The 19432-nt window shown below is 36.0% G+C and overlaps 2 protein-coding genes across 7 annotated transcripts; both read right to left on the reverse strand.

The window, feature by feature from the left end:
- Window positions 1-1670: 1670 nt before the first annotated feature.
- LOC109002096 (inositol 3-kinase-like) lies at window positions 1671-4038 on the reverse strand. The gene is made up of 2 exons (XM_018979699.2): window positions 2959-4038; window positions 1671-2101 (listed from the first exon to the last, which is right to left on the reverse strand). The coding sequence occupies exons 1-2, from the start codon at window positions 3832-3834 to the stop codon at window positions 1844-1846; spliced, it is 1134 nt and encodes a 377-aa protein (XP_018835244.1). The 5' UTR covers window positions 3835-4038; the 3' UTR covers window positions 1671-1843.
- Window positions 4039-12506: 8468 nt separating this feature from the next.
- Window positions 12507-15574, reverse strand: LOC109002082 (nudC domain-containing protein 2-like). 6 transcript variants are annotated; one of them, XR_004798277.1, is made up of 5 exons: window positions 15393-15572; window positions 15186-15315; window positions 14821-14918; window positions 13838-13988; window positions 12507-12734 (listed from the first exon to the last, which is right to left on the reverse strand). XR_004798277.1 is itself a non-coding variant. In XM_035685104.1 (5 exons), exons 1-5 carry the CDS (start codon window positions 15468-15470, stop codon window positions 12639-12641), a joined length of 543 nt encoding a protein of 180 aa, XP_035540997.1. In that variant the 5' UTR covers window positions 15471-15574; the 3' UTR covers window positions 12507-12638. The 6 variants fall into 6 exon arrangements, 1 of the variants encoding a protein (XP_035540997.1); XR_004798276.1 differs by having other exon boundaries at window positions 13853-13988; window positions 15172-15315; window positions 15393-15571; XR_001997964.2 differs by having other exon boundaries at window positions 15172-15315; window positions 15393-15571.
- Between the last annotated feature and the right edge of the window lie 3858 nt (window positions 15575-19432).

Below are 19432 nucleotides of genomic sequence, written 5' to 3' on the forward strand. Positions count from 1 at the left end.
CATGAGGGATATCAACGGATTACCAAGGATACTAGTAGGGGGAGGGAAATTAGAAAACTACGCTGTATTAATGACACTACTATCCGAACTACACATCACATTAATGATGTCGTTATAGAGCCATGCCTTATTAAAGAACTCTGACAAATAGAATAGTACGAAAGACACAAACTCTATAAGGGCAGACATAATCTATCTCCCAGACTTTATGGTATAAATAGTAAGTCTTAGGTACGATAAAGCTCTTTCTGATCTTTAAACTCTGATACTTATTTATAAATTTTTAAAAGAATTTACTAATTTTAACATCGGATACTCAAGGTCACCTTCTCCTAACTGCCTCTTTTCCTATTTTTTATAGAATAAAATTCGGAAGACCTGAGTTATCAGAATCTGACTCAAAGACATGCGAAACACGACATTAACATGTTAGAAAGATGACTTTCATCATCCTAAAGAAATAAAGGCATTGCTTAGCAGCAATTAACAATGTTCTTCAGTAAGAAGAAAGGGTGTCGTTCATCCAAAGGGAATGGGGTGGTCACCACACCTTTCGTCTCAATGCTTTATATACTTTTATATGATGCATGTGGACATTAAAAAGAAATGGCATCGAATAAAGATTGAGACAATTGGTTGTCTTTTTCTTTTAAAAAAATAAGAGTACTTTTATTTTGTACAAGATGTATATTACTCACGTTACTTAAATATTAAGATTTAATCTATAAAATTAGTTCAAATTTTAAAATATATTTCAAATCCAATTATGTTACGTAAACACTTTAGTAGATGTGTTATTCTCAAAAAACAAATAGATCAATGTTAAATGGAAAAAAATTATAATAAGCCAAGGTCCCGAGGCTTTTAATGTTATCTTCATTTTCTAACCTACATCTAAGAATTTGATGTCATTATCATGTTAAGGGACCAAATAAAGGTTTTAAAAGTTTAGAAGTCCACACTTCATTATAAGCTAAGAGAAATTCTAATGTTTTATATAAATTTAACTAATAAATTTTATATGCCGCCCAGATTTGACCGAGCGTACCACTAATACAAATTACATTTTAATTTTCTATTCTTTTCTTTTTTACATTTTTTAAACATCTTTAAGTATTTAAAAAAAAAATATATCAATATATTAAAAATCAATTCCTTAACCATTAAACAAAAAATAAAAATAAAAATAAAAAAATACATAAACGATTAAAATAAGGAAGCAAAGGACATACTATCATTTTCCATTTTATAATAGACTGACAATCGCTTATCTATTATTTCTTTATATGGCCTAAATATGTTTTAAAATACTAATAAAAAATAGAGATGAAAAGAGGAAGAAGAAGAAATAATAAAGAGTGAGGGAGAGAGATATTCATAAAAGAAAAATAATAAACACACCTCACCTTTTCACAACGCTTTATTCATCGATTTAAATAGAATTATTCATCTATTAGATGTTGCAGGTATATAAAAATTCTTCTTGCTTCTATTTTTTTTATTTTTTGCAATGAAAAAAGGCCTAGGCGTAAACTGATTGAGTAGTTCACCATCTTGCTGTAAGCCTACGTTAGCAGTCAGATGCATGGCACCTGTGGCTGATGTATTGCAGTCCAGCCCAAATGCAACCCCACGGGCCACACTGACATGCACAAAACTAAGAAGCTTTCTTGCTTGAAAGGCATTTACTTATTTACAGCTTCAAGTTGTCATTAGGGATTTCAAAATTTCTGATTGAACAACCAACAAGAGCACTGTGCATAAACAAATCTCTATGGTAGCTCAAGTATCTGATACAGAAAAGAGATATGTCCTTGTACCCTTTGGCTCTCCGATCTCCGTGTCATGGTTTACCGTCAACGCAATTAATGTTTTCCTCATGAATAGAGTTAAGAATAGCCTGTTCTACTTCTCTGGAAGCAGAGCTTGGAAGATCCCATTGACATTCCTCAACCATGCATGTGGGTATTAATTTGGCTGAACCAAGGGATGCGTGGAACTGTTCATGCCCTGCTGGCTTCGAGAACATCCGCTCATCATCGTATCTTTCGTTGCCGCTGAAGCACTGCATCTTCCTCCTCTGCACTTCATCCTTAACTCTCTGGAAGGAAGAAAGAAACACGCTGTTGTGTTATACCATGCTTATGGAATGAATCATACTCATTTCTCAAGCCACCATGCAAAGATGAAAGAAAACTACAGCTGGTATGACAAAAACAAATAACCCATAAGAAAATTGCGATGCTCAATATCGAACATCTTATGCCCCTAAGCGACAGAAGTTATGAAAGTAAACATATCTAGCCCTCTGTAAGGTGGACGTTGTAATTAGAATCAGGTGATGTGTTGTTCCAACAATCTTATATACGTTAACGAGCAACAGTAGTAATTTGCACACTAAACCACCAACCTCAATTATATAAATCGAAATAGAAAAGAAACAAGGAAAAGTATTTAATCTATCAAGTTAAAATACCATAAGTTACCACATCACAAACGTCTGAGACCAATTCCCATCCGTAAACTTCTAAGCTAGCATGTTTCTGTACAAGTGAATTCTATGGCATGAGAATCTAGCCCGAAGGAACAGATAGTTTAAAAGCTTTTTGGCCAGAAGATGACTTCTCATTAAAAGCAGCTCTAATTAAAGGTGCCTCAAGCTAGACCAAAAATTGAGTCGTTAAAGAAGGTGGCGGCAGAATTTTATTACTTTCCTAGGTTCCCGTGTCTTCTTTCCAATGGCCTAATATGTCTAACAGATGCCGCTCAACTCATATGCTCAAAATCCATAATTTTCTTCGTTCAGATGTATATTTTCTATCCGTTCCATTCGTCACCCCACAGTTGAAAGCTAAACTCCAAAACATAAAACATTAATCAGATAGCAAACACACATGCCGGCAACAAAAACATTGGATACCATAAGAAAAAGAAGAAAAAGGACTTTCAGAAACAAACCTGCAACAACCTCGAATCAAACATGGGAAATCCAATTTGGCCCACAGTCAGCGACCCAAACAAGTTCCCCACCAATGCAGCATCAGGCACAGCCAGTCCATGAATCAGCCCTGCTGCAAACCCACCTAAAAAACTATCCCCAGCTCCCGTCGGATCGACCTGGTTCGCGGCGAACGGGGCGATTTCCAATTCCCCGTCCTTCCAATACACTGTGCACCCGTCCTTCCCATGCGTCAACACCACACAGCACCACTTCCTCACCTCTTCCAAGTCCATGAATATGGCCTCGTCCTCTGAGGCCTTCAGGAACCCAATACGCGGCAAGAGGCGAAAGAATCCGCTCTCCCTCAACTCCAAGAGCCTCATGGTCCCATCGACGCCGTCGAAGTCGCGAATCAGCGCCTGGATATCCACGAACACCACACTACACATCTCAAGCATTTGCTCCAGCGTCTCGGGCGATACCTCGCCGCCGACACCGACCGCCATCCCAAAATCAAAACTCGTTCGAGGGAGATCCGACGGTTGAATTGGGTCACATGCGGAGACCCGTTTCAAGACCCGGTCCCCGTGCCCGTTCCCGTCGGCCTCCGAGTCGAAATGCGCGTGGAAGAGAGTAGTTCTAGAGGTGGGTATGACAACCGGGCTACGATCGATCATGTAGGCAAAGTCCGGCCCAACCTTGGAGACCAGAGAGTACGGGACCGATAACCCGTCGAGCACGGCGGAGATGAAGGAAGCGGCCCCGCCGAGGGTCTCGCCTACGACGACGCCGTCCCGGATGAGAACGTCGTGGCAGAAGTTGCCCACAACCAGACCAGGGCGAGAGAGAAGGCTTGGCTGCGTGATGTCTGAGTCTTTGTGGTCTCTCACCATGACTGATTGGGATCGTAATTCGACCGTGCGATCTGTGGGTGAGTTTAGGGGGCATTGGTGCGAGAGACCATGAAAAGTGAAAACCCAGAGGAAGATGAAAAGAAAAAGGGAAATATGAAAGAAATTTTACGAAACGTAAGAAAACAGACAAAATGGCGTGCACGCGTGTTGCCGTGGTCGGGTCTGTTTGGAAGATTGAAATATGTGTCGCGCCGCATAGGGGTTTTGTTACTTTGTATGCGAGTAAAAGCTCGTTTATTTTCGGAGATGGTACGAAAAGAAGTTGAAATTAAATATAATATTGTTAAAATATTTTTTTAATATTATTTTTATTTTGAGATTTAAAAAAATTAAATTATTTAGTTAATTTTATGTAAAAATTTAAAAAAATATAATGATTAAATAATATGAATTAAGAAGAATTATGAAAACAAATAAGACTTATTAAATGATGAAATCATTAAAATAAATACTTTCAAAATATATAATGAACAAGAATTTATAATTTCCCATCTCAAAAAATTTATACCATTCGTAGAGATTAATATGAGCCATAATATAAGACTATTGCTAGGGTGCAGCCTAGTCGTTGGTCGTGCCTCTAGATAAAATTTATTTATTTATTTCATATTTTTTTAATATTTTAAAAAAGTATCAATATACTAATAGTCACTTTCTTAATCAGTAAAAAAAATTAAACATATAAACAATCAAAATAAGAAAACATGCTATCATTATTCTTAAAATAATAGACTTCATGGGCAGAAACTAAAGGACCTGATCTTAGGCATTCTTTTGGTAGAAGACATTGAGGCTTTAGTGGCTTTAAGAGCCTTATAGATTATTTCTCATATGAGAATTCCTCATTTAATCTTGGAAGAAGATTATCTTATTATAATTGAAGTCATTCAATCAGACACTGGTCAAGAGTTTAGTTACAACCCTATTATTAGGGAAATTCAGTTATTATTATCTTATTTCTAATCTTATGATGTTTTTCATGTTGGACGACAAAGAAATGAGGAGGCAAATACTCTGGCCAGGCATGCACGGGTTGTGGAAAATACTCTTCTATGGTGATTTCATCCTCTTGACTTTATTCAAGCTAGTTTAGAAGTAGATGTTGAAGGCTGTTTAAGGGTGTAATGCATTGACTAAAGTGTGTTTTGTATTCTTGTATTATGATACACTTACTTCTTTATGGTGAATGAAGCATTATTTGATTCTAAAAAAAAAAGAGCTGATCTTTGTTTAATTGGAGAGACACAAGGCATTTGGCTGACTGTCTTTCATTGTTTGCTTAAACTTTGGACAAAACCTACGTATAAATCTTTAAACTTGATACACTGAGGAATTGGGTTCTGATGCATTTACAACCTCATTCATAGGACACTTCTATTGTCATAATTAGGGGTGGAAACTCAAACCGGAAAACCGGTCCGGACCGGACCGGTTTTATCGGTTTTGAACCGGTCCGGTCCGAAACCAGTTTCGGGATTTTTTGGCCCGGACCGAACCGGACCGGACCGGTTGATTAAAAAAAAATAAAAAATAATATTTTTATATATAAGTTTTATACAAAATATTTTTTATATATTAAATATTAATATATATAAGTTTTATATATAATGTATAATTATAAATTTTTATGTGAAATTTTATATATATTATATATATTCATATATGAAATAATTTCTTATTATAATTTATAAATTATTATATAAAATGTTAATACTAAATCACTAAAAGTTTATAATTAATACTAATATATAACTTATAACTATATCAATAGTCTAATAGTAATACTATTATATAATCTAATATATTAATAAAAGTATAAAACAGTTTTTTTAAAATTAAAAAAAAAAAATTTTATAAACAAATTTTTAATGACAAATTGTGAAATTTACATTTTAAAAACACCGGAAAACCGGACCGGACCGGACCGGGAACCGGAATTACCGGTTTAGGAGGGTAACCGGTGCGTAATCGGTTTTGAAAAACACAAAACCGATACATATCGGTTCGGTCTTAAATTTTATCCGGATCGGACCGGACCGGACCGGTTACACCCCTAGTCATAATAAGTGGTTTCGAATGTGATTGATTTTGCTTGATGTCGTGCTTCTGATCCTTTCGCAACCTCTGCAGGACTCGAAGTTAAGATGCCTTTGTTTGGCTATTCTATTTCAGTGTAAAACTTTAAGGTCCCGTTTGGATTCGGAAAATGTTTCATCTCATCTAATCTCACAATTATAACTTTTTTAAATTTCTACATAAAATATAATAAACAATTTAATTTTTTCAAATTCCAATTCAATTTTTTCAAATCTTAAAACAATAATAATATTAAAAATTAATATTCTAGCAATATTTTTTTTAACTTTCATCTTTTATCTAAAACCATCTCATCTCTAAATCTAAACCAGCCCTAAGTTATTAATAAAACAACATTCATTTCAGTATCTAACAATATTTTCTTGTTTCAGCACAAATGCACAGGACACTTATTCACCTTCGAGTATAGCTGGCTACCTTCTCAACGCGAACTCCCATCCATGGGATTGAACTTATGACTTCTAATAGATTGGCAATTAATTTTGAGCAATACTAGATATAATCTCTATTTAGAGATTAAACGTAAGTTTAACCTATTTTAACTTTAAAATTTTTTAAAATTATAAAATTATCCCTTTTAAAATAATATTTTTTTTCATTTAATAATATACATGTACATACAATCTCCACTTAAAGACTACAAATAAAATTTCTCATTAACTTTAGTTGTGAGCAAAGCAGGGCTGCAAACACTCATAATGAATGGAACATCAGATTCTTCATGTTACATTTGTAATTGGAAAGTGGACCTCTTACTTTTGCTGACATAGCGGTAGGTTTTTTTTTTTTCCCTGGAATAATGCGATTAGGGATTCGTATGGCTGTCGCCAATGGCTCCCAGGTCATTACGACGACTGCCCCCAGTATGAGAACCTTTGCTGACATGGTTTTGGATTCCCCTCAGCCTCTTCCTGAGGTTGCTGTGCCTTTTAGATCTCACAAAACGGTGGACAAAGAAGTGTGCGTGGTTTTCTCTGAGGAGGAAATTGATCAATCCGCTTTACCATTTCAATTTTCGTTAGTGCTGAAATTCCTATGTCAAAGGCCCTCATTGGACACAATTCGCTCGTTCATAAGAAGTAAATGGGGGTTGCTTAAACAACTAGTTGTTTTTGCGATGAGTAGGTCGAGGAATGTATTCATTCGTCTGACTTTGAAAGAAGATTTTGTGAAGGCGTTTGCGCGTGAGAAGTGTGAGATTGATGGTGTTAATTACAGTGTTTCACTGGGCAACCGAATTTCATGAAGATCATGAACCTATTTGTGTGCCGGTGTGGATATCGTTGCCAGGATTGCCTCCAAATTTCTATCATGAATCCTTTTTATGTAGTATCATGGCTCCTATCGATCGGTTCCTCAAGCGTGATAATTCAACAAGACGTGCTACACGAACGGATGGTGCAAAGGTTTGTATTGAAATGGACGTCACAAAGGAGTCGTTGAAGACATTATGGATCGGTACTCCCAGAAACCCTCAGAGTTTTTATCAGGAGATAGAGTTTGAAACATTACCTGCGTACTGCATGAGATGTTACGTTCAAGGACACAATTCCAAAACATGTAAATGGGATGGAAAAAGAAGAGAAATGAATCAGAAAGTAAAAAAAGTCGAGGGGAAGAATGATAAGATATGGGTCCAAAAGGAGAAAGAAGATAACGAGCATGTTAATGAATTCCTCCAAGGGGAAACTAGTCAGATGGGAGCGATGCAGTTATAGGTTATTGAAAAAAGCTTAGATAAGGAAACGTCACAAGAGGAAAGGGGTAAGAATATGGAGGATTTGGAAAAAAAAAACTTTAATTCCTGCAGAAACTATACAAACACAAAATGAAATTACTTGATGGGGCACGAGTTGCTGGAGAGGTCTGGGAAGCTGATAGTGACAGAGGTGGGGAATGTAAATGGTGAGATAGCAATTCAATAGGAGATAGGGACAAAGGTTTCAATGCCTTTGGTGGTTGGTGATGGCCGCGATGTGGAACAACCGGTGGAGAACATTGTTTTAGATGAGCACCACACAGATGTTGTGGTTGGTTAGAAGCAATTCACTATTGCTGAATTACTGGCAAGGGAGGGGTGCGAAACATGAGTGGAAGGGGTTGATGTTGAAAGGAATGATTGCTTTGAAGCGCATGTTTGCTTAGATTCTGAGTCGGTTGGGGCTTTAGAACATTTAGCAAAAGAGAAAAATGTGCTATCAGATTCTGATATACACCAGAAGCCGAATTTTAAAGACAAAGGAATAAAGATAAGGGGTTCTTCCAAGGTTATAAGCAGACCCTGTAAGTTTAATTTATGATGTTTTCATATCTTGTTTGGAATTTTAGGGGAATTGGCACTTCAAGTCGATGTCTGAGAAAACTGGTTGCCAAGATGCATCCTAAAGTTCTTGCTATTGCGGAGCCAATGGTGAATCATTCCCGGATAGTGTTATGGAGAGATAGATTGAGGTTTGACAATTGCTTTTCTAATGTTGAAGTAGGAGGCCAGAAATATATGGATTTTTTGGTCACAGGATACTAATCTTATAAGGGTCAGTTTGGGTAATCAATTTGTGACAGTTCGGGTTACAGATAATTCTAAAGATGTATTACTTACTTTTGTGTATTCCAAATGTCCCTACGTTGAGCGTAGACAATTGTGGAGTGATCTCGTGGATGCTAATATCCAGAATAGGCCTTGGGTGGTGGTTGGTGATTTTAACATTATAAGACACGATAATGAGAGAAGGGGTCAGGCCGAGGATTCCATTGGCCATGGATGAATTTAATGGTTGGGTTGATGTTTGCGGGTTGATGGAAATGCCTTTCAGTGAGCAATCTTTATCTTGGTGTAATCGGCATTCTTGTCTATCGAGAAGTTGGGCACAACTTAAATGTAGATTTTTAAATGTGGTTGCGTTGGATAGTTTTCCTGATGCACATATGAAATATCTGGCGTGTACATCCTCAGACCATGCCCCATTGCATTTTTTATTGGAGAAGTAGCTGGTTCGTTATGGTTTTTCTCCCTTCAAGTTTAAGCAAATGTGGGTCTCTCACGCACAGTTCTTTAACTGTGTAGAAGAGGGAGATCATTAGGGATTCAAGATTGTTTAGCTTGGCGACTAAGCTGAAACGTCTAAAAGTAGCCTTGAGACTATGGAATAAACAAATCTTTGGTCGAACTGAGTCTAATATATTGGAGCTTGAGGCTCATATAAAGGGGTTGGAGGTTTACAAATTGTGTATTCTAAGGAGGTGGAGATGGACTTACTAGTATCTAAAGTGGAACTCTCGGACTCTCGGTTAACTCTCGGTTGGGATGGATAGGAAAGAGTAGAGACTAGCCTAACATGTGAAACAAGGGTGGATTAAAAAGGGTGAAGCGAATGCTTTTTTTTTCCGTGCCGTGAGTCACCGAAACAACAAGGATGTGAAGGAAATGAAGCTTGAGAATGGATCTATTCTTTTGTCTCCTGAGCAGATTCATGATGGGGCCACTAACTATTTTTCTGAATTTTTGAAAGCTGGAGATAGGGGTTGAACCGAGGTTGGAGGGATTGGTTCAAGATGTTATTTGTCAGGAAGATAATGTAATTTTATGCCGAGGTCCGTTTGAGCAGGAAATTTTTTATGCTATTTGCTCAATTCCGGAAGATGGTAGTTTGGGGCCTGATGGGTTTGACTTGGGTTTCTGTCGTGCTTGTTGGCATATTGTAGGAAAAGATGTGGTTGGTTGAAGTTGTGGGTGAATTTTTTTAGAGGTACGTCTCTTCCTTCGTTTTTCAATGCAACTTTCTTGGTGTTAATTCCTATGGTGGAAAATCCGACAAGCTAGAAATTCAAGCCAATAAGTTTGTGTATGGTGTTTTATAAGATTTGTTCAAAGATTCTGGTTAAGTGAATCTCTTCATTGTTAACCAATATTATTTCTCTTGAGCAAAAAGCCTTTCTATCGGGTCGAAATATTTTTGAAAATATTAGTTTGACTCAAGAAATGATTCATGCTATCCACAAACTGTCTCATAGTGGAAATGTGGTGGTAAAAATTGACATGGTCAAGACTTATGACATTGTGAATTGGGAATTTCTTATATAGGTTTTTAAAGCATTTGGTTTCTCAGAGTTTTTTTGCAACCTTATTAGACAATGCATCACTAATCCTTGATTTTTAGTAGTCATGAATGGAGTTCCGAAAGGATTCTTTAAAAGTGGTAGGGGATTGCGACAAGGGGATCCTCTTTCGCCGTATTTGTTTATTTTAGTTGAGGAAATTCTTTCTAAAGTGATAAAAAAACAGATTGCATTGGGCAAAATAATTCCGTTCTATCATCCGAGGGGCACTCCCATTATTTCTCATTTACTTTATGCCATGATATTGTATTGTTTTCTAATGGGGGTAAGGCTTTGTCGAGGGCTATTAACAATATTCTTCGTGTATATGAAGGGTGGTCGGGTCAAACAGTGAGCAAAAAGAAGTGCTTTATATTTTTCTCCAAGAATATTTCATTAGCTAGACGCAGAGAATTGCTCCGATTTCCTGTTTTACAGAAGGGTGTTTTCATTTCAAATACTTGGGAGTTCCGATTATATTGGGAAGGTTGACGAATATTCATTTTGAGGAGATGGTTGCTAAAATCCGGGGACGGCTGGAGGGATGGAAAGCTAGACTTTTATCCAGTGGGGCTCGACTTCTGTTAATAAAACATGTTCTTCAAAGTATTCCAATGTACTGCCTTGCGATTTTGAGGACCCCAAAAGCTATTTTGAAAAAACTTACGAGGATCATGACCACATTCTTTTGGGGAGTGAAGGATGTGAGAGCAAAGAAAAAGTGGTATGCATGGGAGGAAATTTGCAAATCAGTTGCGGAAGGTGGCTTGGGAATTCGTAAGCTGCATGAGATGTAGATTTCTTTACACATGAAATTGGCTTGGAATTTATTGCAAGGCTCCCCTCTATGGTCAAGGTTCTTTAAAGGTAAATATGTTGGCAACAAACATATTTATGTGGTGGATCCAAAAAAGGGTACAAATTTTTGGAAGATGGTATTGAAATGTATTCCATTAGTGACAGAAAATTCGAAATGGAAAATTCGGGATGGACAGATTCTTTTTGGCGAGACCATTGGTGTGGGAATGTTCCTATTCGTGACCAATTCCTGGTGACATAATTTCCAGAACTGAAGTTGGAAAACTATAAATCTGATTCGGGGTGGAATGTGGAGCTATTTACTCGGTTGGTGGGATCTCAGAAAGCAGAGGAAATAATAGATCAACTGGGTAGGGTGAAATCAGGAGACGACATGCTAATTTGGCTTCCGAATTTTGATGGAAAATTTTCATCCTAGAGTGCATGGAACTGTATAAGAACAAGAGGAGCTGATTTTCCTTGGGCAAATTGGGTTTAGCACTCTGCTCTTCCAAAGAAGATTTCAATCACTATGTGGAAAGCTATGCATGAATGTTTGCCGCTGGAAGACCAAATTAGGAGGGTTGGTATTCCTATAGCCTCGAGGTGTGATTGCTGCTCAGTTCATGGGTATGAAGATCTTAATCATGTTCTGGCGCGAGGGGAAGTTGTTGAAGAAATTTGGAGAATTTGCTCATTGATTCTTGGAGTGCCGTGCTTGACAGGTAGTACTTGGAGAGAAAAGATTGCATATTACCTTCAATTATTACTTGGCATCTCTGTTGGCATCGTTGTAAGGCCCGAATGGAGGGAGTGATGGAATCAACAGAGTCTGTTTGGTGCCTATTAAGTATTGGTTGACTTGGGTTGCATTGAAATTGAAGGATGTAAAACCACTTACTCGACGAGATGAGGAGATTTTACTGTGTTTGAATTTATCAATCAAACCTGTTGCAGAAGTGGTTTCGACGATGGTCCAGTGGAAACGTCCAAAAGAAAGATGGATGAAGTTGAATATAGATGGATGCTCACTTGGAAACCCAAGCCCTTCAGGTGCAGGAGGAGTGATTCAAAATGATAAAGGGGAATTTATTTGTGGTTTTACAGTGTTTACAGGGCAATATTCTAATAATTATGCAAAGGTGATAGGTTTACTTTATGGCCTTCGACATATTGGCATGTTTGGTTTGTCGAATGTTGAGATAGAAATGGATTCGATGCTTGTGCTTCATTGGTTGAAAAAACAGAGATGTAGTCTTTGGTATATGGAAGATTATTGGGATGAAATCCAAACTCGGATAGCTGGGATTACTTGTTCTATATCTCATGCTTACTGAGAAGTGAATGCTGCTGCAGATGCTCTTGCTGAAAGAGGCGCTCAAGGTTTAAGTGGAACATGGTCTTCGGCGTCAGTCCTTCCTCCAGTTCTAAGAGGAATTCTGAGATTGGATAAGGGAAGTTTTCCCTATATTCAGAAACGTAGGAAGAATTCTTAGAGGTTTTTTTGTTGGGGGCTCATTGTTTTATTCTTTGGTTTTTAGATAGGGCAGTGTTGGAGTAGAAAGTCTCATTTGTTACCACCGTTTTATTCTTTAATAATACGGAGGCCAGACCTCCATGGTTTGTATAAAAAAAAAAATTACATTTGTAATCAGGAGCAGTAAATTAAACTACACAAGCAATTAGAAATTCCAGTGATGTTAATTCATTTGTTACAGAGATTTGCAAGTGGGAAATAAGCACATGGAACCATTTTATTTATCTCAAGCACACTACTCCAAGCAATCAATGCATCATACCAAGATTGTTAACCAGAGCGTATTCCACCCATGAAGGTCCTTGGATCTCAGGACAGGCCCCAGAAAACTGAGCTTGTGAGAAGTCAAAACCTGGGTTCAGCAGAAATAAACAATCGTTACTGGAACAGGGGCAAAAGAGAACAATATAACATGTTTCACACGATGGAAGAGAACAATATTGGCAAATTCATTCATATCCGCTTTCTAAGATCATTTATTGTATGTCGGAGTGACATTTGACACACATGGCATGGCTCATAACAACGATTCTTGATGAGGCATGCTAACCAAAGCAAACGCATCTCGGTTTTAGTCTACCAAACAAAAAAGGTCATAGATCCAAATTGGATTCAAAAGTGGAAATATCATGCACAACCAAATACAACACAAATAGTCTTAAAATACAACACCAATTACCCAACTGTACATGGGTATTTCTGCTAGTAAAAGTACCACAACTAGTGTTAGCATGAATGCCTTCAATAATGTACGGCAAAATCCTCTTCATGCCTGAAAGATTGTCCCTTTATCTTCAATACTGTAAACAGCTTGAGAAAAGATAGCAACCTTTCTCTAATGTGATCATAATCCACTATTTTAGCTCTCTATGTCAAAGACTATCTATCATCCTAGAATAATGCACTCAGCTTATGAGTGGTGCTAATACTATCTACATACAAAATTGAAATTAGGTTATTGACAGTATACTTCCCTGAAGCTTACCCAGTGCATTTGCCAATTACTCTCTCTCTAACAGCCCACCCTCCTCCAGAAGGTTGTTTAGACAATAGAATACATGTGAAACTGGCACTTTCTAAAGATGCAGCAGGATGAAGAGACGAAGCATAAGAGATGTCCATGGTGAATAAAATCACCATCCAGTTTATACAGCTTGATGCAATAGAATAAAATCACCATCCAGTTTATACAGCTTGATGCAATATATTTTGAATCAGAGGCATATCCAATGTATGGGAAAAAAAACACAATTGAAATGATGCCAGAGTTCTAGTTAGATTCAAAAAAGTTTCTATTATCATAATCTTGGGCTGCGGAAATTGCCAAAATTGCTTTTTTATAATAACAATCTCACAGCATTACTGAGCTCACAGAAGTCGCAAAAAGGCAAATCATTCAAATACATCAACCCAATGAGCTCAAATAGAGGAAGGTGTAAAAGGACTTCCAGTTACCGCAAGGGATCGTACTCTGAGGTGCCCCCTGCTGGTTGTCAAAACAGTGCAAGCAGGACCAGGCCTCACAAGTTTATTTAGTTTCATGTTTTGCGATGATGCTTCAGAAATTCCATTCCTATTTAAAATCAATCTCCTTAATCTGAGGTACCTATAATTGAACAGCTAAAGTCACACCCAAGTCTTAAGAAAAACTGGTTTAAATGAGGTTCGTGGAGGATCATTCATGCTAGTATCCACAGGGGGTAGAGAGGAGGGGCATGGGATTAAAGTAGGAAAAAGTAACTACAACACTCTTGGACCGGCACTACAAGCAACGACTGTCAAGACCAGAGATGAAACTCACACAAAGATACAAACCAACTGGTGGACCCAAACAAAATATTCATCAAGCATTATCTATCATGAGTAAGCACAATTTACCTCTTCTTGAAATCTCTGAAGCATGAGACGCTTCTGCTCAAAATCAGTGGCATAAGGATCCAGCTGACCCTGACCTAATATGGGTGAAGACCAGGTCTGACCTTTGTCCCTCTTATCTAGTGTTATGTGCAGTATATCTAAGAATCCTGAATGGTTTCCTCAACTATTCATTATCAAGTCAGTGTATATTTATACACTGTTTACAGAGAATCAATTCTGTTACAAAGAATATCTAAAATAGGAAAATACAAGTAAACAAGAGAATATTCTAGACTACGTTACAGCAGGGGGTATAAAGGGTACATGGTTAATAATCCTCTGCCAAGCAACCAGCCCAATTTAACATGTCAAAAAAACTATAATTTACAATAATCAATTGCTGCAATCTTTCAGGGCAATAAAAACAAATGCAGGTTGTTTATCATTGGAGACCTCGGAGAAAATAAAAACTCCATTCACTTGAGCCAAACAAAATCCTCTAGAAACTACGTTCTGATTCCGTTCCTATTTTTAGCTTCGGGAAAAGAGTATAGAAGAAAAAAAAATACAAAAAGTTTTACCTAGGGTCCAGAAAGAAGAGTCCGTCTTCACCGGACACGTAAGCTCGTGCTGAGACATCAAACCCAGTAATTCCAACACATCAACGAACGTTACGAACCTACACAAACCCATATATGAGCAATGCTACATTAAGTCGTAGAATGCGCAAACGCCGTGCAGTCGCTTTGAAAAAGAGTGGAGTCAACTATTAAAAAATTAATTTCTTTTCAGGTGAGTCCTTATTTATTTATTTTTTTCAAAGCGACTGCACGGCGGCGACTGTACGCTTACGACTGCAAATATCATTTCTCTTTAATAGAATACAAATCAAAGCAAAAGAAACAAATAGTTTTGCGGAAATGGAAACAGACATTGGGGTACGGACGGTTGCCCTTGATGCTCGACGTGCTTCCACTGTATCTTACAATATAATCGTTTCGGATGAACGTCGGGCGGAAGGTTTACGTACAAGTTCACCTCGTCCAAAGTCTGGTCCCACTCGAACACCTTCTGATCTGAAAAACCAAATTGAGAATTTATACAAAATCCGGACACCGTTTCAATCCCCGAAACCAGAATAAAAAATAAAAACCAAGAGATTGAAGAGACAGAGAGAGAGAGGGTTGTGGATGAAGCTATGGCGTTTCTCCGGTGCCAATTTTTCCGCCATTTCTTCAAGGGTTTACTTCCTCGGTTTTTTCTTTTGGAAACCTCGTTTCTTTTTTCGCGCGGTTCCGGTTCTACTGAGTAAGTTTGGATATTTGTGAACTGGCCCAAAATTTCGTGCGCCTTTTTACTTCTTCCGTCTCTAATTACATTTTGTCCTTTAATTATTTCTCAAATTATAAATCAAGACTTTCTACACCAAACGAGTTTAGAGTAGTCTTAAATTTATTTGTAGATATATCATTAAGCTATTAATTTGTTTACGTATAATTTCGTGATTAAAACCTAAAATTAAGAATGCTAGTTAAAGATTATAGATGGCATAAGTTGGTTGGTTTTGTAACTACGATTTCCTTCTGTTATAAGTGAAGTTTTTTTTTTTTTTTAATGAAGTGCCGGAAGTGCCACCCTCATATTTTAGCCAATATATATATATATATATATATATATATTTATAGGATGTGCATGAATTGGAAGCTGTAATGCAAGGTGAAAACAAATTTAATCACGGGTGATGAGAAATATAATTACCTTTTATATAGAGTTATAGCAAATAAAAGACAAATTTGTTTAGCAAAATCTCATCTTTTTTTAGCAAAATATTACACGAGTATTAGGTTGTGGAGATAGCTAAAAAAGACTGAAAATTACTTCATTCCTTTGCTGAATTGATTGTACAAATTAGAATATATTGAACCAAATCATTGGTTTGTAAATTGTCAAATGCATTCAAATCTTAACTAATTCTTCGTGTTTTGGGTAAAGGCGTACATTTCACAACTCTATGCACTTTTTTTTTTTAATTATTATTTTCTCATTCTTTCTTCAAAATGTTGATAACATGTTTTAAAGTCAAGAGTGACTAGTACGATATACTATGCTTACACTACAAGAAAAATGAGTTTTTTCAGTGCTCAATTTCTTTTGTAACAGAAATAAAATCGCTAGAAAATAGCCTATTTCTTGTAGTGTATTATGTTAATCCTAAACTAGATTTGCTTATCGACATTGCCTACCTACCTCTATATATATCTATATCTATATATATATATATATATATATCAAGCTCAAGCCTTGTTCTCATAGCTAGCTGATATAGTATTAGGCACACAAGTATCACACGGGACATTTTGTTCATTGCTGGCCTGTCTTTATGAAATTTCAAAGGCAATGAAAATCACATGATCAATGAGTGCTATAAATTTTGTAAAAACATTCAAGATCACATTCAACGTCATGCAATCAATGTACATGATCTATTAATTCTAATTTATTGTAGTATTCTTTTATAAAAATATACGCGTACAAGTGTAAATGTTTAAATGAGATTATTTGCATCTAACATGTTTCATTAAAATGAAGGGGCTAATGATAATTTCAATGTAGAATATTAATCACATGCAAATTATCATTTGATCAGTACTCTTTCAGTTAAAAGAGTATCCAACAAATACAGTACGCGCTTAATCTCATGTACATCTTTCTTCTACATATATATGTCAGCTTAATTAATCATATATATAGTCAGCTCTAAGCTGCTGGGGGCCGGTGGCGCTCGCAGTGGTGGTACTCCTGATCGATCTAGCGAACCGGACATACAATATTCTTCTATTCACACTCTTAAAATCATCATACTTATAGAAAATTTCTTGTCGAGATCTAGCTAGTCTGTGCATCATTCATGAGATAATTAAGATGATTAGTCTGCAGGCTGGTGCATGCTAATAAAATGAATGTTAGCTGGCTTCCTATATATATATATATATATATATATATATATATTGTCTTAATAACCATGCACGTACGTACAACACGTAAAGTACTAACATAGAAAGACAGGCCTTGTTTGTATTTGTAACCCATCTCAACCCACCTCAACTCATCTCATCTCATCATTACAACTTTCTTAAATTACCACACAAAATATAATAAACAATTTAACTTTTTCAAATTTCAAAATAACTTTTCTAAATTTTCACACAAAATATAATAAATAATTCAATTTTTATTATATTATTTACAAACCATCTCAATCTATCTCAACTCATTTCTGAATCCAAACCACTCCATATCTTCTTCGATCTGTATAATTCATATGGTAACAAATTGATCTAAATCACAAATAATTAAGTCACGAATGAAATTAAGTAGTACTGTATCAATGACTGGCACGGACGATATGCCTTCTCCCTACTTTCGCAGCAAGTGTTGTTAAAATGGCAGTATACAGAAAAACCCACTCGATGATCGGATTATTAGCATAATATTACATATATATATATATATGTATGTATATGCATATATATATATTGTGTGTAATATAGGGGTCACCCAGTTTGGACGGCAAGTATATATAGGAGAAAGAGAGTTTTGAGGAAACTTCCGCTCCAACATTAATATTTGTTGTTTATCTCAAAGGTCAATTAAGGATCATCAAGCCCGCCTTAAGTCTAGACAAATACAAATCATTGCATGCATGGCAGTTCATCATGCATATATTCAGCATCTTTGTCCATTTTTTTTTTATGATTAATCTGAAAGAAAAAATAGCACAGCCGTTTGATTCTGATCATCATGATGATCTTCGACCATTCCCTGAAAATTCCACGAAATTTCTAACTTTGGGGTGCCGTTTAAGGTACCAAATATGCTGCTCCCTAGCTAGCTTTATTAGTTATCCGACCTCATTGTCCTAATTTTGTTTATTTATTGTCTTTTTTATTTTGTCTCTTTGGAGGATGGGGATGAATTTCATAGGATCGTCGTACGTCAAGCCGGAATAATATTACTTGTACGTACGCGCGCGGGTACCTCGAGATTAATTTTTGCTTTTCATCTATTGGAAGATTGTTTTCACTTTTCATTCATTTGATTGTGGTAAGAATTTTGGAGGGTATTTTTTCAAGAGTTCTGCTCCACCACACTCCACACTTTTTTAAATTATATTTTAAATTTTTTAATATTTTTTTAAATTTTTTTTGAGTTTATTCTTTTTAAATTATTTCAAATTTTCTATTCATTATTTATATAATAAATATTTGATAAAAGAAAAAAAAATTAAAATTAAAAAAAATGTGGAGTGTAGAGTATGAAGAAGTTGTGAAGATTTATTGATTTTTCAATGACATATTGGATATTAATGGAAATATACATTCTTAATTTTTTTTAAAGTAATCAGATTAGCATATATATATATAATAATTATATTTAAAGGTTTTTACACCACAAACTATGTATAATTTTATTTGGAAGATAAATTTGATTAAAAGTGAAATATTCTTACAAATCAAATATGTCACGTGGACGTTGTGTGATGTAAAAGCCTTTGAATAACACTACTTATATATAAAAGGGGCCGGAGAGAGAGAGTAGGCATGTATTTTGTCTGTGAGATTGTTAGCCTAAACAGCAAGCCAAAGCAAATTGATACATTACTAATTTCTTCAGTCCAGATCTGGAGATAAGATGCTAGCTGTACTAACTTATGGAAAACGTATACATCCCAGAACTCTAGCTGCTTGTAAATACAATGCGTGCTTGATCAGCAATATTATATGTAACATTAATAGTCATTGACTTTAATAATCATTCCACATCAATATTTGCTTATATAACCTGCTCACTGCTATTTACTAATAGTTCAATATTATTCACATATGATTTTTTTTTATTAATCATTAATTTTTTACTACTATTCACAGATCATCTCATGAGATCATATCAACATTCAAACGTGATCTTACTTTTAACTAATTCGGATTATATATATATATATATTTCCCTAATTATTTTTTGAGCAATTCCATATGGAGTACTATAAATATATATATATATTTATATAAACACATTTCTCAACTTGACTTTCTTGTTTAATTTGTGACTTGAAAGTGGGCGTGATGAAAAATTCTATTCAGCATTCCCATACAGTCCACATACCACACACCACACTTATTTATTTATTTATTT

The sequence above is a fragment of the Juglans regia genome, chromosome 14 (genome assembly GCF_001411555.2).
Source record: "Juglans regia cultivar Chandler chromosome 14, Walnut 2.0, whole genome shotgun sequence".
NCBI classification, from domain to species: Eukaryota; Viridiplantae; Streptophyta; class Magnoliopsida; order Fagales; family Juglandaceae; genus Juglans; species Juglans regia.